The sequence below is a fragment of the Rousettus aegyptiacus genome, unplaced genomic scaffold, assembly GCF_014176215.1.
Source record: "Rousettus aegyptiacus isolate mRouAeg1 unplaced genomic scaffold, mRouAeg1.p scaffold_m13_p_9, whole genome shotgun sequence".
NCBI lineage: Eukaryota > Metazoa > Chordata > Mammalia > Chiroptera > Pteropodidae > Rousettus > Rousettus aegyptiacus.
In genome coordinates, this window is record NW_023416312.1 from 5204898 (window position 1) to 5226778 (window position 21881).

The following is a 21881-nucleotide window of genomic DNA, read 5'->3' on the forward strand; positions in this document are numbered from 1 at the left end:
ATATGTAACACAAGATCCAAACTGTTCTAACTTTTCTTTCTTGAGTCATTTTCTACCAGTGAAATTTTAATGCATGATTTAGCCATTTATGACTGTTTTATTTCCTCATGCAGGCATTTTTTTTCCTAAAAATTTTTTATTGTAGTAAAATGTACATAAAACTTACCATTTTAACCATTTTAAGTGTACAGTTCAGTGGCATTAAGTATATTTGCAACGATCACCACTATCAATTTCTAGAACTTTTTCATCATCCCAAACAGAAACTCTCACCCATTAAACAGTAATTCTCCATCCCCCTCTCCCAGCTCCTGGTAACCTCATTTTATATTCCAGTACATTTTAGAATAAACACCAGCTTCCTGTGTTATCTGGGATAAGGTCACTCAACTTTTTCTCCCACATGAGGACTATAATAAAAATATTATTTGCCAGGTAGTACAGAGCAATTTCTGCATTTTGTAGGAATTACTATCTAGTAATGCTAGATCCTGGTAAAGGAAGTAGTTTTATTTTGGAAGTTGACAGAAATAATCATTCGTTTGATAATTTTTACCTCTGGGGGCAGGGTATTTTGGATGGGATAAGGGCAGGGAAAGGTAAAATTATTCTTCTAGGGTGGCAGACCAAAGCTTAAATTGCCTGTTATGTTTTCCATCTTGGCTGTCTAACCAGTTGGGTAGAGTCATTCAAATCATCCATGCCTTTGTACGTGGCTTGATGGGTGTTGATACATATAAATTGGAATTAATTTTAGCAGTGTTAGAGGCCCAGGGTTCATTAAGGCACTTTCTCACTGCAGCCTTTGCATGTCCCTATTTCCTGGTTTGTAAAAACATTACGAAAGTAACTTCTCTCCAAAGAGTGCTTTGGGACAAAACTGTAAAAAAATTGCAGAGTAGAAAGAGCTCTTTATTCTTAGTAACATTGCTCAGTGTTTGAGGGCTCACTCACTCCCAGTCATTCTTCTATGTTAGGAATATTTATTAGAACTAATTTTAATAGCACCATAGAATATAAACACCAATCTGGGGGGACAGTGTTGGGAGAGAGGGAACAGCCAGTGTGGAGGCCAGAAGGCTGGACTCGGGAGGCTCATGGGGTTATGGCTGGCCAGCCCCCAACCCTTGTACCCTCTCCCCACAGACAAATTTTTATTTAAAAAAAATTAAAAAAATAAAGAATATAGACAGCATGGCTACATGTCCTCGTTTGCTGGAGCCGAAGAAACAACTATAGATTAAAAAACACTCAAATAATAAAATCGCCCAGATGACTCACCCAGTCTTTTGCTATATGGTGTCAGGTGTCTGTCTCATTTCCTTGATAAGTTTGACAAGGCCTTGGGATTGTTAGATTCCTTGGTTCAGGCTGTAGATGGAAGAGAGACTCTGTGAGTGTCTTGCTCTCGAGGGATTAGCATATTGATAGATTACATAACCTATTGTTGATTAGGTACCTGCCAAACAGTTTATAGGATTTCTCTGGGGTTCACACAGGTGGGAAAGATTCCTAGTGGCAAGAAGTCATTTAGCTGAAGAGTCAGCAGTTACTTTAGGGTCCTACTCCAAGGTCCTGCTATTGAGAGACCTTGGCTTGAATGAAGTAGCTTTTCACCGTTAGTACCCCAAGGGCTTAATGATATCTGTTGGGATGAGTTGGCCAGAAGTCATGCAGTACATTTATTGCTGTAACTAACTTCTGCCTGAGGATTAAGAATGAATGACTCTGAAGTCTAACCCAGCTGGAAGGACCCTTGTTCATTTTCCAGTTTTGTCTTGTCACTGTTGCTTCTCTGGTGGTACCAGAGCTCATGTAAGAGGTGATGAGTGTTGGTTCTGTATTGCTGCCTAAAAACCCATCCCAGAACTTAGTGGCTTACAGTAACAATGCTCACAGTTTTGTCAGAGATTCAGAAAGTCTAAGCTGGTCACTTCATCTCTGCTCTAGATGGTGTTAGTTGCGTGGCCAGGACTGGAGGTTCTACTTCCAAGATGGCTTCTTCATTCTTAGGTATGGCTCCTCAGTGTCCGTGGCCAATCTCTCTCCATGTGGTATCTCATCCTCTGGGAACTCTCCACACAACTTGGGCTTTTCACATCATGGCAGTTGTACTTTTTACAGGGTGGTGATGAAACGAAAGCCTCTTTTAAATTCGGTTAAATATTGGCAATTATATTTGGTATTGGGATTGTGATATGTATCATTTTATTTTGTCATGTTTATAACTCAGTTAGGGTGGAAACCTGAAGGAAGGAAGAAACACTTCATTTCCTCTGCTCTTTGCGAGGATGATGAGTTGTCCAAATAGCAAGAGGTTCAGCTTTTTGGCTTATTTTGGATTACCGAGCACCACCCTTAAGAAATGGTTTTCTAATGCTCTCCTGGCCATCTGGAGTGAGCAAGAAGACCTTTTACTCAATAAAAGTAAGCTGATAATAACAAGTTGAAACATCTTGATGATAAATATGTTTGTACAGCTTTTCTAATCCCAGGTTATTGAAACTCTGTCAGCCTTGGCTGGTATCCATGCTCTCTCTGTGCCCTTGTGTTTTTTTTTTTTGAGCTGCTCCTGCTGAGTGAGCACTACAGCGCTAGGAGGAGGAGTAGCATCACTGGGATGTGGAATGGGGAAAGGTAAGGCTTGGGCTCAGTTGCAATAATCCTAAGTTTTTATGCATAAGGAGGAGGTATAAAAGGATAAAATGGCCCTTCTTACTGGCAGCATCTGATTCTCTACCCTTTCACCCTAGTACCATTTCATAACACAAAACAGATGTGCCTTAGACAAGAGGAAAATAGTAGAGCTGGATCTATTTATGACCTTGTGTTTATCATTTATAGCACTGGATCTTTAAAGTAGGAAAAGCAATGTTGGTTGTAACTAGAAATTGTGGGCCATTTAGTAACATATACAAAGAAAGGTGACAAACCAAGTGGCTCCCAGCTTCTAACATCTTATCTTTTATGGTGTAAGTTAATAAATGGTCAGTTTTTAATATAGTAAAAAGGGGAAATTTCTGGTAAGCTTTGCCTAACTTGTGAGTGCTGTTTATATTATAGACAAAATGGTAAATTTACCAAGGATTGCAGACTCATCCTAGTCAGGGTTTCGAGTGCCCATGAGCAGTTCCTCAGAATTATTTTGAATGCTGAAAATATGGTTTCCCCTCGTATCTGTATTGCCTAGCACTGCAAGACTCTTTATAGAGTGTCAAATATGTGAGCAAATTTAAATGAATTCTCTTAAATGCTTCATGGGATAAGATGATCCAATGGGAACTGAATGTTTTCAATTAGGACGTTTCTATGGATACCATTAAGAGTGCCAAAATTCATAGCCACAGGAGACTTTACTTGCTTCAATATTGATTAAGAAATCTGAGAACAATCTCAAGAAGTGTAGGAGGTAGGCGGAGGATAAATTCTGTGGGTTGTATAAATTTTGCTTTTTCTCCCATGGTTAAGGGCTAGTCCAGATAAAATTCTAGGCAGTGGGCCAAGTCTAACAACAGGATTTATGTCAAGAGCATGTCCAGAATAAAAGTGAACATGGGTTACTTCTTTTATTCCAGGTGTAGATGCTATGTATGTATGTATGTATGTATGTTCACTTTCTTATGTGCTGGGCATTAGTAGTATTTAAAAAATCACAAAGAACACAACCCTTCGTATTTATGTCGTTTATAAAGAAAACATTCTAAATGGTGTATGCAGACATCTGAAAACTTGCATCCCTCTGGGAAGGATTCACATCTTAGGTTATAACTCATTTTTAAACATGATTCTATACCTGGGTTCTCAGATCTCCAGGGGATCTGTAAATAGAATTCGAAGGGATCCTCACCTTGGATGGAGAAAAAAGTACATGTTTATTTTGACTAACAGTGAGTATTTAGCATTTTCATCAGTTAATGAATGCAGGCAAAAAAGCACCTGTGACTGTCATCAATAAATCAGTTTCATATTGTATCACAGCTGTAGCAGATATCTTACAATATAATTTCTGCTAATTACTACAAAATTTCGGCAGTTATTAGAGTTCCTGCTATTTCTTGATACTTAATGCCATAATAAAAACACGTATATCATCATATCACAAATTAGTATAATATTTGAATACAATTGGCTTCCCATGTAATCCCGTTTTATTTTTTACACTTAAAAACATTCTTAAAAGGGATCCATAAAGCCTCACCAGACTGCTAAAGTGTCCATGACACCAAAAATGAAGAACCTCTTGCCTGATAGAGTGCAGATTATAAGAGTTATCATCTCTTAATGTTCTGACCACAGTTTAAGAAAGCAGTTTCCTATTTAAGTGCCTTTTATGGAAAAATCTTTAAACAAGGATTAAAAGTTGAAAGGTAATTTTTTTCTGTTGGTTCTTTTGTGGGTCCTACAAAGCACTGCAGTCACCTTTGACTTCTCATTTGAGAATTTGTCTTCAGGGGATAAGTTATTACCATATGTAGAAGTCGAAGAAGAAAAGGCGTTTGGGTCTGTGATGGGCTGCATTCAGTAGATCACTGTTAAATCCATGAGAAGGGAGAAAAAGGTCCTATTCACTTTCTTGTGGATTATGTTACTGGGGTTGCACTCTCCCAGAAGTTTCCTCACTCGGTGCCTCTTGCCTCCTCCTCTCCTGTGCCACATCCTCTGTGGGGCAGAGGTGTGAGCTCGGATGCTCCATGAGTGTTGGGACCCTCACTTTTTCTCTATGAGCTGTCCTCAGACATACACTGGTAGGGAGTGATCAGAGGTTTAGCCATGAAACGGGTTCATTTCATGGCTAGGATGATGAATGCAGAAAACATAGGCAAAATGACTGGGAGGTTTAAATGAAATGCCCTAACTGGCTTTTCTCTGAAAGATTATTTTGCAAAAGGTGGTAGAGTAAGTTCACTGTGATGTGAAGTATCATTCTGGTCTGTTACTTGATCATGGCCCACCCTTTATCTTTTCAGCACAGGGGCATGACCTGTTATGAACTGGTCCGAACAGCAGGAGGTGAGTGGCAGGTGAGGCAGTGAAGCTTAATCTGTATTCGCAGCCATTTCCTAGCGCTAGCATCACCGCCTCAGCTCCACCTCAGATTATTAGACATCAGCTTCTCATAGGCGCGCTGGTCCCTGATGCCAAAGAGGTTGAGGACCACTGCTCTTGCAGAATGCTGAAGATTAGGTAGTTGGTACTTGGTTCTGAGACAGGTGCCATCTTGTGAAGAAAAAAAACATATTTTTGTGAAATTTGAAATTCATTTTTATTCCTCGCCAAGTGTGTGAATCTGGGTCCTCCACCTTCATTTGTTTACAAATTGCATTTTCTTATTCACCCTGTAGGGAAGTTCTTCAGAGTGTAATCAAGCACTGTACCTGAGGACTTTGGTTATCCCCTCCTATAGGCAAAAATTGTATCACATTTATTTTACAGTGACCTGGAAAAAAAAAGATGACAACAGTGAAAACAAAAATACCCATTTCTATTCTGGCAACTTTTTTTGGGGGGGGGCGGTAAGGTTTATCACCATACAAGTAACATGCCATACAAGTCACTCATTTAAAGTGTACAATTCATTGATTTTTAGTATAGTCACAGGATCTCACCACCATCACCATAATCAAACTGAGATCATTTTCATGACCTCCAACAAGAAATCCCATACCCTTTAGCAGTGCTCCACCTTAGTCCTAGTTTCTGTCTCTATAGATTTGTCTATTGTGGACATTTAATATAAACAGAATCATACAATACATGGTCATGTGTCTGGCTTCTTTCACTTAGCATGCTTTAAAGATTCATTGATATTCTAGTGTGTATCAGTATTTCATTCCTGTTTATGGCCAAATATTCCACTTTATGGGTATACTACATTTTGTTTATCCATTCATCCATTGGTGGACATTTGAGTTGTTTCCATTTTTTGGCTATTATAAATAATGCTACTGTGAACATTCATGCATAGGTTTTTAATTGGACATATATTTTTAATTCTCGTGTCTATATACTTAGGAACGGAATCAAATATATTTAAAAAATGAAATTAAAATGAGTTAAATGTTACAGAATCTCTGAAGCACTTTTAGAAACTTCACTTCTATAGAGCATAGTTTGCAAACCAGTGTAATAGTGGAGAGAATGTTGATTTTTTGTGTGTGTTTGTGTTGTGTAGGTGTGAATTGAGTCTTGGGGAATTGTGTGAGTTTTGTGAAGTTCTTGTGAATATTTTTCTTTGTGATTAAAATGTAAGTACCTCTGGATGTTTTGGGGGTTGATAGACTGCATATTGCTTACAAATATTCACTGTCTCTTTCTTGATATCATCTTTGGCTATTGATTTGCTTTTGCCAATGGCCCATGAGGTGAGGTGATGTGTGCTTTCTTCAAGGCAGAGGGTTTAAGAGCTAGCATGTGGTTTGCCATGTCTCTTTTCCCTTCTGCTGTATTGTCCAGTGATGTTTACATGGGCACAGCTCTATCACCTTGGGTACCAAAATGAAAATAATGTTGTGGAGAGCCCTAATACTCAGTAGACTTTGTAGCATGAGAAAAGAAAAAAAAGTCAGTTTAAGTCATTAAAATTTGGTGGCTTTAGCACAGTGGTCCCCAAGCAGAGGTGATTTTCACACCTTGCCTTGAGGCATTTGGCAGTGTCTGGAGATGGTTTTTTTGTTTATCACAACTCAGGAAGGTGCACAGGACAACCCCTACAACAAAGAATTACCTGGCCCAAGACGTCACTAGTGCCTAGGTTGAGAAACCCTGATTTAGTAATACTTAGTTTATCAATGGGGTACTGAGAAAAGATTAAATATAATAACATATAAAAATACTTAACATGCAGAGTGGCCCCCTTGTTTTTATAATTATGTAGCAGAACCTGACAATAGCTTTGTGGTCTTCCTTGTGTCCATGGAAAAAGGTTTCTTTTCCAACTTCCCTAGGGTTCAGTAGTTCAGTTTAGTTGTAGTTCTGTCTATAAATTGTCTTAATTTTAGCAGAATCATTTATCTCTTAAAAAAGGGAGGGAACTAACAGTAAATATTTATTTGCTATCAGGCTCTTTATATATATTTTGATTTTTTACAAATACTCTATGAAATTGATATTCCCATCTCTATTTTGTTTTAGATGAAGAATTAAGACACTGCGGTTAAGTAATTTGACCAAGAACACACAGCTTATAGGTGATGGGCCAAGTCTGTTTGCGTGCAGAACTGTCTTCTTTCCACACTGCTATACTACCTCTTTAGCATTGGTTTCAATATGAAGGAAATCAATGCCTGAGTGATAACTTTTATGTATTGTATTATCTATTGCTGCATAACAAATTATCTTAAAACTTAGCACTTTAAAACGACACTTACTTTCTCATGCAGTGTCTGAGAATCAGGAATCGAGAGAAGGTAAGTTGGGTGGTTCTGGCTCAGGAATTCTCTTGAGGTTGCAGTCGAGTTGTCATCTAGGGCCACAGTCATCCGAAGGCCTGATTGGAGATGGAGGATCTGCTTTCATGACGGCTCACTCACATGGCTGTTGGCAGGAGGCCTCAGTTCCTTACCACATGGGCTTCTCCTTAGGGCTTCTTGAGTGTCTTCATGACATGGCAGCTGGCCTTGCCCAGAGTGAGAAGACAGAAGCCACAGAATCTTTTATGACTTCACCTCAGAAGTCACATATCATCACTTTTGCCATAATCTGTTGGTTCCCCAGACAACCCTGATACAACGTGGGAAAGGGCTGTATGAGGGCATCATGAATACTAGGAGGTGGAGATCATTGGGGGGGTCATCTCGGAGGCCGATAACCACATGTGTGGATTCTTATTTCCCATAGTTGCAAAATTATACATTGCATTTCCTTTTCATATTCTAAAATTCTGAACCAAGATTTAATTTGTTAAAATGCCCAAATCATTCACACTGTAAATGAAAATATAGATTTGCTTTTATAAACATTTAGTGAATAGGCAAAATCAAATACTTAATATAAAAGCTATGCCGTACATACTTTATTTGGGAGATTTGTATTTTAATGCATTGAACTAGGAGAGGCCTCTTAAATCCTGAGAAGTTCGGACTACTGGTGCTTTCTTTTTTTCTCCTGGAAAATCTCCCTGTACCAAGCCCTGAATTCTTTATTTTCCAAAGCCCTTCCAACTTCCTTATATTTTTATTGTTGATTCGATGTGCTTGAATGATAGCCAAAGTATAAGATAAATGGTAGATGCAAAGGCTAGGTGGTTTCCATGGAGACATTTTACAGGAGCCCTTCCTTTCTTCATCCAGCTATTGCTGGGAAGCATCCCCTTCCAGTTAATGTGTGGTGCCCATCAATTTGAGTGGCTCTCGGAAAGGAGATTTGTTTTCAAAAAAATTCAGACCCGAGTTTTTCTATAATATCTTTAAGGTTGAATTCGGTTTTCCTGAAACTTGAGGATATTAACGGGTCTTCTTACTGAAGCCGTTTTACTGTACTTTTGTTTATTACACTTGGTTTGAGCTTTGGGAAATAACAGAAGGGCCTTGGCTGGGTACAGAGGTATGTGGATTTACTTTGTCTAACCGTGCAACCATGAAATCAAAAACGTTTCCACATCAAGAATCAACCCATCATTTTAACCACTGTTGATTGCATTGACTTAGAGCTTTTTGCTTCCTTTAAGTATTTTCTTTTTTCTTTCAAAATCGTGTTCAGTTGGATATGACCAATTGTATGTGGAGGCTGGCTCACTAACTTTGATTCTTGACTCCTACTGTCCCAATGTCATGCTTCATTTGCACAGTAATAGCTTTTCTTGACTTTATCTGTTGATGACATTCTATGCACCATATTTTCTTTCTTAGACATATGAAGATTGAAAAAAATTTAGGATTTGAAGAAAATTTGCAAAAGTGAAGAGCATTGTGAAAGAGACAGCTTTAATTTTTATTTTCATTATAGCCAGAATAAGTGGCCACATGATGGGTAGACCTGCCTTCTCATCACACACTTCCCAGTGTAGGTGCCCAGGTCAATCAGTGTCAAGGTGGTCACCAGTACTGTTTTTGGTTCTAAGAGTAGCTGTGTACAGGGATCTTACCATGATTAATAGAGGTTACAATAAAAATGAAGTGTAGCTTCTCAGTTGTCAGCTGGGAAGCTGGAGGTTTTTGTAATTTTAAGATATCCATTATCAACTTTAGGATTTTTTTTGGTCATTATACATGTGTGATTGATGGTATTTTCTGATACCGAAGTTTCGTGGGAAGTCATTTTGAAAGGGGGCCAGAATGAGAATAAAAATTAATTATGAAAAGCTATTTGAAAGACCGATTACATTGTGATTCATTACAGACTTTTTATATAGCTTATATATTGTTTTTACCTTTGGGACTAGCATTCTTATGAGCTGACTTTTTCTTTGGACTTCCTAATGCGTATCAGCTATGTCAGCTCGTGAGCATGTTTTCATCTGTGCATCATGTTATATAGAGACTTGGATGGAATGTAAATCTTTTATTGGCCTAAATCTGAGTAATCCTCTTCATAGCTTTGGTAGAAAATCAATTTCCTCTGCTCTGTCAAGATTTTTCAGGTCAGTGCTCTTTGGAAGTTTCCCAATTCTCTTAGATTAAAATAGATTTTGTTTCTGTGCTACATACTGGTATCCTTTATTAGGGCACTGAGATCTGGAAAGTGAGAAAACAGAGCCTGACCAGACAGCTTTGAGTTCTTCTACTTCAGTTAAGTTGTTGACGTTTTTCACCTTTGAGGAGCCGTGGAGTTTGTGTTCTTTCAAAGACATAATTTGGGAAGCAGTTATAAGTGACACCTATAGGTGAGGCCCTGTGCTTGACTTTAATGAGTTCCAGTTGGTCGCCTACTTACTAGGTTACTAGAAATGAATGGAAAAGAGAAGAACTAGTCATGCCACACACAGTCCATTTCACTTGTATGGGCCATTGGAGCTTGAAGTAGGGTTAGCAACTTGGACTTTCTGAGATTTAGTGCTGAAAATTCTACATCCTTGGGGATCCCCACAGCCCTAGGCAAACCAGGATGGTTGGTCACCCTAGCACTAAAAAGCATGATAATGGATGGTTTGGAACTGGTGAGTACCTTATAGATATTTTATGGAGGGATTTATTATAGACACATAATATCTTGCTGCCCAGTGATGCTAGTGGGTGAGTGATTCTACTTCCATTTGACTGTTAAACAATGAATTGAGAAGAGATGGAGGTTTTTCTGCCTTCCAATCCTAAGAGGATGTGTTTAGGGGATGTTTTGGTGAAAAATTACTACCATTAATGTTTATATTTTTCCTGGACAATGCAAGGATCTTTATTTAACTCCGGTTTTCCCATCTCTCAATTTGTTATTTTTACCTTATATTTTAGTACTATAAAACTCTATGAGACATTATTTTATGCAGGCATTGTTTATTAAGATCAGAGTTCAGAAAACTTTTTCTATACAGGGCCAGATGTTAAATATTTTAGCCTCTGTGGGCCATTTTGTCTCTGTCACGACTACTCAGCTCCACTGTTGTAATGCCAAAGTAGCCATAGATAACATGTAAATGATTGTGCATGCTTATGCTCCAGTAAAACTTTATTTACAGAAATAGGCAGTGAGTTAGATTTGGCCTGTAGGCCTTAGTTTGCCATCTCCTAATTTAGATTCATCTACATATATTCTACTTTATTTTCCTTGTGTTTCTTGTTATATCTCTGAGGCAAGAATGTCTGCTCCCATCTTGATTTTTCACCACGGCCCTGGAAGTTCTAGCCAGTGCAATAATGCAATAAAGAGAGATAAAAGACATATAGATGAGAAAGAAAGAAATAAAGCTGCCCCTGTTTGCAAATGATATGACTGTCTATGTATAAATTTCTAGGAATCTACAAAATAACTCCTAGAACTAATAAGTGAAATCAGTAAGGTCACAGAATACAAGACAAACATACAAAAATCAATTCTATTTCTATACACTAGTAATGAACGTATGACACTGAAAGGGCAATAACATTTATAATAAAAAAAATGTGTAAATCTAACAAAAAATAGGTGTAAATCTAACAAAGCATGCCATAAGATTTGTATGCTGAAAACTACATAATGCTGATGAAAAATATCGAAGAAGACCTAAATAAATGGAGAATCATGCTATGTTAATAGATTAGAAGATACAACATAATAAAGATGTCGGTTTTACCTAAATTGATACACAGCTTTAAGATAATTCCTATAAAAATTCCAGCAAGATTTTTTGTAGATATAAATGTGAATATTCTAAAATTTATGTGGAAAAACAAGGGAACTAGAATAGCTAAAACAATTTTGAAAAAGACGACTAAAATAGGAGGAATTAGTCTGCCTGATTTCAAGACTTATATAACTATAGTAATCAAGATTGTGTGGTATTAGTGGAGCAAAAAATACGTAGGTCAATGAAACAGAACAAAGGACATAGAAATAGATCCACAGAAATATTCCCAGTTGATTGTTGACAAAATCTCAAAAGCCATTAAATGGAGGAGGAAGGATAGCCTTTTCAACCAATGATGCTCGATTAATTGAACATCAGTAGGAAAAAAAAATCCTAGACCTTCACATCCTATGTTAAAAAATAACTTAAAATATAAAATATAAAGCTATATATTTTTTAAAAAAAAGACATGGGAGGAACTCTTTGGGACTTAGTACTAGGCAAAGAGTTTTCAGACTTGACACCAAAAGTATGATCCATGAAAGGAAAAAATTAAATGGCTTTTATCAAAATTTAAAACTTTTACTCCAGGAAAGCCTTGTTAAGAGATAAGCTGCAGAATGGGAGAAAATATTTGCAAACCACATATCTGACAACTATCTGCAATATATAAAAAAAGTCAAAACTCAGCAGTAAAAAACCAATCCAATTAGAAAATGGGCAGAAGACATAAAGAGAGATTTCACTGAAGAGGATATACAAATGACAAGCACATGAAAAGATGTTCAGCATCACTAGGGAAATTGCAAATTAAAGCCAAATGAGGTATTACCACATACCTGTCAGAATAGCTAATCTAAAATAGAGTGACTTCGCGAAATGTTGCAGAAAAACAGGCTCATTCACACCTTGCCAATGGGAAGGTGAAATGATATAGCCCCTCTGGAAAACAGTGTGACAGTTTCTTAAAACTGTCTGGTTAAACAAACTGGTACATCCAGACCATGGAATACTACTTAGCAATAAAAAGGAATGGACTGCTGATGCACATAACCTGAATGGATCTCTAGAGAATTATGCTGAGTGAAAAAGTCAATCTTGAGTGATTACATACTCTGATTTCATTTATATAACTTTCTTTAAATGGCAAAATTATAGACATGGAGACCAGATTAGTGGTTCTTAGGGGTTGAGGATGCAGGGACAGGAGAGAAGGTTTTGGCTATAAGAGGGCAGCTTGAAGAATCTGTGTTGTGATGGAAACTATATCAATGTCAATACCTTGGTAGTGATACTGCACTATAGTTTTTCGAGATGTTATCGTTGGGAGGAAACTGGGTAAAGGTTACACAGCATCTCTCTGTATCATTTCTTACAACTGCATGTGAATCTTTATCTCAAAATAAAGTTTAATTTAAACATATTTAAGAAAAATAGGATCTAAAGGGATCAGAATCAGAAAAATCATAAATACTAAATAAGGTAGCAGTTTTATATTTGGTGATGTTCTAAGGTCCTGGCCCACGTTTGTTCTAAAATGGAGCCACGTGGGTCCATAAGAATCCCTGTACGTAGGTGTATGATTGACTTTTTTCCTTAAGTGGTTCTAATTTGGGATGCTATTCATTGTATGCCCTTTGAGTACCTTTTGCCTTTGGTTTTCTATTAGACACAAACTAGTTTCTTAATAGTTCCAAGGTTATTTCTAAGAACCATTAACTTTTATGGTCTTGTTTCTTCAGTGAGTTCTCACCTAAGGGCCAGAGTATTTGGACACTGACTTGTTTTTCTTGAGTGATTTTTCTGTTTGCCTGTGTGATAGAGATTTCTGGTTGCCCCTTGATAGTTATCACCAGATTGCTTCTCTTTTGCAGTAGAAACTCCAGTTTTAGCTGGGCTCATCGCTGTCCAGAGTAAAGGTTGCATTGCTCAGAATTCATTGTAATTAAGTGTGGCTGTGTGACCAAGTATGACCCTTCTATTTTGATTAAACCACAAATTAAATGGAGCTATCAATTTGCTTTAACAAACAGTGAATAGGTAATATCAAATACTTTCTATAAATGCAGTGCATTATGGGTTGAATCGGGTCCTCTGCCAAAAGATAAATTGAAGTCCTAACCTGTCAGTACCTTGGAATGTGACCTTATTTGGAAATGGGGTCTGTGCAGATGTAATCAAGTTAAAATGAGGTTATAATGGAGTAGAGTGGGCCTCTAATCTACTATGACTGGTGTCTTACAAGAAGACAGTCATGTGAAGACACAGACACGGATAATGCTATGTGAAGATGGAGATCAGAGGGTAGCATTTACAAGTCAGGGAACTCCTGGGGCTACCGGAATCTAGGAAAGAGGTGGGGAACAGATTTTCCCTCAGAGCCCTTGGAACCAACACTGTGATACATTGATTTTCGAGTTCCAGTCTCCAGAAATATGAGAAAATAAATTTCTATTGTTTTAAGCCACCCAATTTGTGGTACTTTGTCATGACAGCCTTAGGTAAACTGGTACACTGTTTTAAATCTCTCTTTAAGGTATTTTTACAAATGGGCTGGGCATGCACAGATTTCTGAGTCTGAGTCCTGAGACATTTGGGCATATGCTTTCTTTTTCCTGGAAAATCTCACTGTACCAAACATAGACATTCTTCATTGCTCCAGAGTCCTTCCAAGTTCCTTACGTTTTTATTGCTGATTTGATGTGCTTGAATGCCAGCCAAAGTATAAGGTAAATGGTAGATGCAGGGACTGGGTGGTTTCCATGGAGACTTCATGCAGGAGCCCTTCTGTTCTCAGTTCAACAGTTGTCAGGGAAACATCTAGTTTTAATTTGTAGGACCTGCCAATTTGAGTGGCTCTTGAAAGAGGATATGGTTAAACCTCTGCAAGATCCTAATAAATTTAGAGCAGAGCTTTTTTAGATTCCCTTAAAGTAGGCTTTTCTGTAACTTAGGGATATTAACTAGTCCTCTGCCTGAAGTGATCAAGCTACCCATTTGTTCATATCCAGAAAATGTTGATTTTGAGGTTTGGGAGAGGAAAACCGAGGTTCGAAAAAGAAAGGCCCAATGTCTGAGAGCCGGTGTCAGATGCCACATGATTCTAGTCCGTGATCTTTAGCATGCCCTGTATAGTATGAGAGATCCAAGAGGCCTGCCGCAATATTGTGATTTATAAGAAAAATCTATATCTGGCCGTTCAGATGGTTTTCTTATATGTATTTGGTTTTCGTCCACGGTTCCTGGCTTACAGCTCCAAAAGCCTTGGAATTTCCTAAATGTTGAGAGTGATAAAGGTGTCTTTTTGATATCAATGAAGTGAATTTTGGAAGCATCTAAGGATGGGGGCTGGTTGCCAGCGGATCCAACCGTGTGATTAGAGGGCTACAAGTTTAAATCCCATTCCCTGACCTCTGGGGAGGGGAGAGAGACTGGAGACGGAGCTCAATCAGGAATGGTTAATTAATTAGTCAATCATGCCTGTGTAATGAAGGCACCATAAAAAACAAGAGGACGGGATTTGGAGAGCTTCCGGGTTGGTGAACCCAGTGGAGGTGCTGGCAGAGTGGTGCAGTGGGCAGAGAAGCTCCGAACCCTTTCCTCACACCCTGCCCTACGCATCTCTTCCGTCTGGCTGTTCCTGAGTTATATCCTTTTCTGATAAACCAATAATCGAGTAAGTAAAATGTTTCTCTGAATTCTGTGAGCTTCTGTAGCGAATTAATCGAACTAGAGGAGGAGGTCGTGGGAACCTGTGATTTATAGCCAGTTGGTCAGAAGCACAGGTAACAACCTGGGCTTGTGAATGATTTCTGAAGTTGGAGTGTGGGGGAGGTTAGTGTTGTAGGACTGAGCCCTCGACTGTGGATCTGATGCTATCTCCGGGTAGACAGTGTCAGAACTGAGTTGAATTCTCAAACACTTTGCTTGTTGTTGGTATGTGGGAACACCCACCCCACTCCTGAATTGAAATGGGTCTTAGAACAGCTTTTACTTGCTCTGTACGAAATTGTTTACAGGCTACAAAGTTGTACTCAGCATTGTACATTTATTGCTTCTAGTTATTCTAGTTAGCTATTGTTGAATCAGTGGCTGGCATTGGTGGTGGTTAATGGAAATGGTGGTGAGAACACAGATTGTAGATTATCAGCAGTTCTAATAAAAGGGAACCCCTAGGGATATCTCAATTGTGACAGCACCCCCATTGTGCTATTTATCAAACAGGTAAAATTCTCCCAATACTTTGTAACTCCTCCCATCAGGAGGTGGAGTCTGTGTCCCCAACCTCAGAGTCTTGGCTGGCCTTATCACTTGATTTGACCATAGAATACAGTAGAAAGCGACTGTGTGCAAGTTTTGGAAGTATCTCAGCTTCAGTTCTTGCTGCTTTGGGAACTCTGTCACCACATGAAAAAGCCCAGGCTCACGTGCTGGAGAATGAGTGGCCCCCTCCATGTAGAAGAGAATGGAAGCACCTAATAGACCCAGGAGCTTGCTGTAGAAGCCTAGGTGAGCCCCACCTGAGATCAGTGGAGTCTGGCCCAGATCAGAATTGTCCAGGTAGCTCACTCCAAATAATTAACCTCCAGAATTATGAAATAAATAAAAGGAACTGAAGTTTTGGGGTGGTTTGTCATGCAGCAGTAGGTAATTTGATACAACTGAGTTTGGATGCTCTCGCTCAATCAAGACTCACCTTTGACCTGTTTGTAGAACACCCAGGATTCTTAGTAACATGACCCTGTTAACAGGAATCACCTGTGGGTAATTTAAACAAAAGGAATTTATTGGCAGGATATTGGGTAGTTCAGCCTTTATCTGGGGCAAAGCCTTGAAAAATGTACCACCAAGGGGCAGCACTGCTGGAGCTACAGGCGCGTCATACCACAGAGCTGGCCCAGTGAGGATGCTGACACTACAGAGCAGCTGAATAGTGGATGCCTCCAGCTACACCACGCATTGCCTGCGCTGGATGTCTGGTGTGAGGCTTGGCACCCCTGCTGCCCCTGGGAACTGGTGTTACTGCCGTTTCCAGAAAATAATGATGTACTCTTCGCGCTGCTTTACATCATTCATTACTGATCCTAACACTGTGAGGTATGTCTGGCCAAGCGTAGGTCCTATGCCTGTACCCTGATTGAGAAGAAATCAGGAAATGAGCATGTGACATTTTTAGCTTATTTAGCTGAACACAGGTGGGCAATTTCAGAACATTGGCAGGGGGTTTTGATGCTGGGTAGCCAAGAGAAAAATGGCAAGTGTTCCTTAGTTTCTGTTCTGGATTTTGGTTAGCTCCGTTGGGTACAGCTCAGTTGTGATAAAGCCAGCTTTGTGGTTTGTTCCTTGGTTCTGTCGAGAGAAAATTGTCCGTTCTGAGGCTGTACCCTTAACACCTGCTCCTTCTCTCACATGTTTGCCCATGGCCATTTGGAAGGCCAGGAAATAGTGGGGCCTAATTTGCATGTATCTCTGGCTGCCAAGGTACAAACAGTATGTGTCTTTCAGTTGGTTGGTCCAAAGAGACTCCATTCACTGCCGTAGTGTGCCATGTAAGAGCTGAATGAATGGTAGCTTAGTGAACATACCGGATTGCCTATTTTCACAATGAACTTCGTTCATGTGACATTTATAAATATAAATTGTTGGGCAGCAAGGTCTTTCAATTCAGGTGGTTTCTCATTTTCCAGAATTTCTCTAACAACCTTTCTGGACTCTGAAGTGCCTATCTGTAAAGCCATTCATGTAGGATTAGTTTAAATATTAGAAATAATACATAAACGAGAAAAACATAATGCCTGGAGAGTGGGCGTTTAAGAAATGTTGATCCTTTTTCTCAGACTTCTTAGGTACACACATTCCAGATTATGTCTTAGCTCAGGCTGCACTAACAAAATACTGTAAACTGAGTGGCTTATAAACAACAGAAATGTGTTTCTCACAATTCTAGAGGCTGGAAGTCTGATATCAGGGCATCGGCATGACCAGGTCCTGGTGCTGGCCCTCTTCAGGGTTGCATGCTGCCAGTTTCTTGCTATGTCCTCACCTGATGGAGAGCAGAGAGGAACCAAGCTGTCTTGTGACTAGTAGGGTATGAATCCCATTCATGAGGGATTGATATGACCCCCATATAATCTTAATCATCTCCCAAAGGCCCTATCTCCTAATACCATCACACTGGGCGGGGGTTGTGTTTCAACATGTGAATTTTTGTGCGTGTGTGTGTGTGGGGGGCACACAGATGTTCAGGCCATAGCAGATTATAAACTCTTTGAAGGCAGGGGCAGTTCTTTGTCAAATAGCTCTAAGTTATTAAATCTCTAGGTTTGTGAAAATGGACTGTACTTGGGATAGAATGTCTTGGGAGAAATCAGGACCTAGGTCTCTGCTCGTCCAATGTAGAAAGAACCCCAGTTTAGGAGGTGGTGTGGGCGGATTGTATCAGAACAGGCAATCAATGCAAATAGAACAGTGTCTACTGGTGATTCGAGGTAGGAGATACATGACCTCCACCTGGGTCCTAGGGTTGTCCCTCCTGGCAAGCACAGCTTGGTGGAAAGAGATCTAAGCAGGGAAAGTTTAGGTGTTGGGTATCAGGTACCTCAGGATGAGGTGTAGGACAAGGACAGACAAATGAGAGCAAGGTTAGGCCTCAAACGATGAGTGTCTTTTAAGCTAGAGGGGGAAAAGGCAGATATTTGTAGCTGGGGCAGAGAAAAATTTAGTCATGGAAAGAGTCAGTGTGGTCAATATAATGTGGCCAGTAGGTTACAGTAGCACCAATAGCAGGATGGGCTTGGGGCCAGGTTCCGGCTAGGCGGGCTGAAGCCCTTTAAATCCATCTGCATTTGGCATAATGATGAAGAGTGTGCTGGTTTTCGAGGTCTTGCTGTGGGGTGAAGTTGTGAATAGGGAGGGGGCCATCTCCAGCTTCAATGCCCTGAGCCTGCTTTGAGGTGTGTGTGCGGGTCAGCCTCAGAGGGAGGCTGCTAGAATGTCAGGAAGGCAAGATGAGCATTTATTATTTTAACAATTGGATAGGGTCTTCACCAGGAATTTGACAAACCCAGTTAATGAAGTCAGATTGCCTACTCCATCAAAAACCGCTATTTGTTATATGAATGTCTAACCACTATGCTGTACACCTGAAACTAACAAAATATTGTATGTAAACTAATTTAAAAAAAGAATAAAAATTAAAAAAGCTTTCTGGTATGAGTTTAGCTATATGCTGGAGGATTCTGATCTGTCTGGGCTTAGGTTGGAGAATAAGAACTTTGGTGTGATCTGAGACTAAACTTCCATTTGTTCCCTCTGAAAGCATTTCGAGGACCTGTGTATAATATAGGGATGCTCCACTCGCATTAAATGTCCTGCTTTGCTCTATTCCTCTCACTAAGGCACTGGTTTCTTTAAAAAAGAAACGTGTGTTTGAGTATGTGTGTGTGCACGCATGCGTATGTATAAAATAAAAGACATAGAATGGACTGAAGTCAGCAAACTTATAAAAATACCAAATAAGCCCCAACCTGTAATTTTATTTTTGAAAAGCACTAAAAATGTCAACAAACAAATTGTTCAAAAAGCGAATCCTTTGGCTGCTGAAGTAAATCTGAGTTGCCAGAACCAGTACAAGCTTTATATAACCCTGGCAGTGCCTTTATGTGTTCACCTGAGCTTTCACTGCCTACAGCTGTACAAAAGCCTGTGATATGCAGAGTGTAGAAACCTGGGCCAGAATCCTAAAATGAATTTTTTTTTGTAATCTGAGCTGTAATTGCATTTTAACTTAGTTCTGGTGTTAAGGCTAGTTGGTGTGTATGTGCACGTGCTAGTTTCCTTCTCATCAATTCCTGGCGCTTAAGTTAGTGCCTGGCACACAGTCGGCCCTCAGTAAATGTTCTTACTGTCAATTCTACTGTTCTTCCTAAACTGTTCTCCTACATCACAATGACTGTTTTATGGTGGGGAGGGTGCTTCCTTTGTCCTCGGTGGTTTACCCGATGGTGGGCTTCTCTTCTCTCTACCCTTGAGTTGTTGGACCCCCTTTGTCCTCAGGCAGGTGCCAACCCCAAGGAGCTCCTGACCTTGTGATGAGTGCCCGTGCATGTGGAGCTAGCTGGGCAGCTTGAAAAGCTGTGGCGTTGGCTTGCCAAAGAAGGGCCAGTTTATGAAAATCATAATTAATCATTTTCATAAATGCCATAACTACCTATAATCTTTCATTATTCCAGAAGACAATCTAGGAGCATGATAAATATCTGTAGAATCACTCTGATAAACCTATATATGCTAATCCATTGTGCAAAAAGCAAAGCAGCTAGTTTGAGTGTAGAATTTCTTCAAATTTAAGAACCATATGAATTTTGCCTAGCTCTGTGTTTTAATACAGAAATGGTCCCCCTTCTATACAAAAACTAAGTAAATTCAAAGTTCTGAGAGAATATGTTGCATTTCTCTGGCTTTGTTTGGAATCTGGTGATTACAAGATGGCTTATCTGAATTCACCTGAGGTTCTTGTTGTCCTGGGATCAGGTGCTGTCACTGATCCATTAAAACGTAAAAAAAATTTCTTTTGAGTAGGTCAGTATATTCACATAAATCATAATCCAAAGGTACAAAACAACATGCACAGGGGGTTCTCAGTGCAGTGAAGAGTTAAAACCTCAAAGTATATTTAACTTATTCCGAAAGCTTTCCTGGCGGGAAATCATTAAGATTGGGTGCTATGGGGAATGCAAGGGTGATTTTAAAACTTCAAGATTTGTACTCAAGAGACTTACTGCCTTGTAGGGGGATGGATGTAGCAAGTATACTGGGAACCATAATACAAAGTAGACGTGGTAAGTGCCAGAGGGAGAGGTTCAAACCATAGTTTTCACCTTCACCCAATAGAATTCCTTTTTATAGATTTCTGGATCTAGAAAAAGCCTTGCTTTCTATCTGTTCTGACTGCCTCATTCCAGTAGATGAGGCTTGAGACCAAGGGAGACCAGTTAAACAGTGCTACCTTTGATGAAGATAATTAGTTTTTATAAAGCTAGATGCTGCCTTGTTCTGCATTGGTAGCTTAGAGTAAACAGCACTGTGTGTGTGAAATCTGAGCTTGGTAAGTGAAGGCCACTGCAGCTTTGTTCAGGTTGGCACTTTGTTTTGAAATTGCACTTAGAGCACGTGGAAGGGGAATGGGTTTGAGGTATGTCTATAATATCTTGCTGACATGGGGTTAGGCGTTGTCTCATACTCTTCACAGTTTCTCTAAATTTATTTTTAAATAGATCATCCACAAGATTCAAAATTCAAAAGGTACAAGATGAAATATACTAAACTTTTCCCTCCCCATCTTATGTATTTAAGTAAATGCATCTACATTCAACCCCTTTTAAAAAATCATACCTACGATACTACTGTGCACCTTGCTTCTGTCAACAGTTTATTTAAACCTGATGATCTTTTCCATGTCAGTACCCAGAGAGCTTCCTCATTCCTTTCTGGTTAGTGGCTTTTGTGGCAAACAACTGAATCCAATCTAGATGGTTAAACCAAAAGAGGATTAGAATTTTAGGTAACTCCTGAAATTGTTTGGAGGGCTCGGGGAAGAGGCCGGCATCGAAGTTTTCAGAAACAAAGCCCCAAACTTTGTATATTAAGTGGAAGTCACTGGTGCTCCTGCCTGCACTGAGCAGCAGACAGCATGGATTTGACTCGACTGCAGCTGCTTCTACTGTCGTCATGAGCCAGGATGGCAGCCTCGCAGTTACAGGGACTTTCCACCTGCGAAAGTGGATGCTCTGAGCAGAGCCTTTTTTGCTTACATTTCTCATTTCTCAAGCAAACTCTTGTGCAGCTTTGTCTGATCAGTGACGATTTGGTCACATGTTTGCAATTAAGCTGCAAAGGAGCCTAGGAAATTGATTCTCAACTTTCAAGCTGAGAAATTTTTCCAAATAGAGAAAGGCTTTTCAAAAGATGGTGGATGGACCATTACAGATATGACAAATGTCCACTAGAGCTGCCTAGAATTCTATTGTGTGGATGAAGGACAATTGATTAATACTTTAGGTGATGGACCCCTAAGTGTTTTCCTGTCTGTGTCTTAGATGGTATGTATTGAATGACCTTGTACATATGCCATTTTGCTTGCGTAAAACGGAATATAAATTCTTAGAGGTAGAATTGCTAGATCAAAAGGTTGATTGTAATTCTTATGGATATTGCCAAATAGACTCTGGATGCTACACTGATCTGTGCTTCCACTAGCAATGTACGAGTTCCTGATTTTTTTTTTTTGCCCAGAGTCTTTTCCCTGTTCAGATTCCATCTGAGCCACAGTGGCAGGCTGGTGCTACTGGGGTGAGTTTTGGGCCTTGTGCCAGGAATGCTGACAAACCGGATCTGGGCCATAGCCTCTGCCAATACAGCCTGTATTTATCATCTGGGCTGGATTCGGCTTATAATTTATTATAGACACTCTAGCCCTAAATTAAATGACATCTTAGGGGATCTGGAAGATAATGCAGCTTTCAGAATTGATTTGCAACTTGGGAATAGCTTACATGTTGGGAGGTCTCGAATCATTATCAGTTCACAAGTGCAGAAAGACATTTTCAAAGAATGGTTATGAAGATTTATAACACCTTTTCCCTTTAAAAATGAAAAGCAAATAAGTGAAATAAGGCCGACAGAGAAA

The 21881-nt window shown here is 39.5% G+C and overlaps 1 protein-coding gene across 11 annotated transcripts in view; it reads left to right on the top strand.

Moving 5' to 3' along the window:
• Nucleotides 1-21881, top strand: part of REPS2 (RALBP1 associated Eps domain containing 2) — a 182900-nt gene that overhangs the window by 18588 nt on the left and 142431 nt on the right. Inside the window, exon 1 of one of the 11 annotated variants that reach the window (XM_016126378.2) lies at nt 11911-21294. The exons of 8 other annotated variants lie outside the window; for them this stretch is intronic. In XM_016126378.2, the coding sequence (XP_015981864.1) occupies nt 21292-21294 (3 nt within the window). In that variant the 5' untranslated portion in view covers nt 11911-21291. Of the gene's footprint in view, nt 1-11910; nt 21295-21881 lie in introns of those variants that run through there. 2 more of the 11 variants (XM_016126382.2, XM_016126383.2) reach the window with 2 other exon arrangements.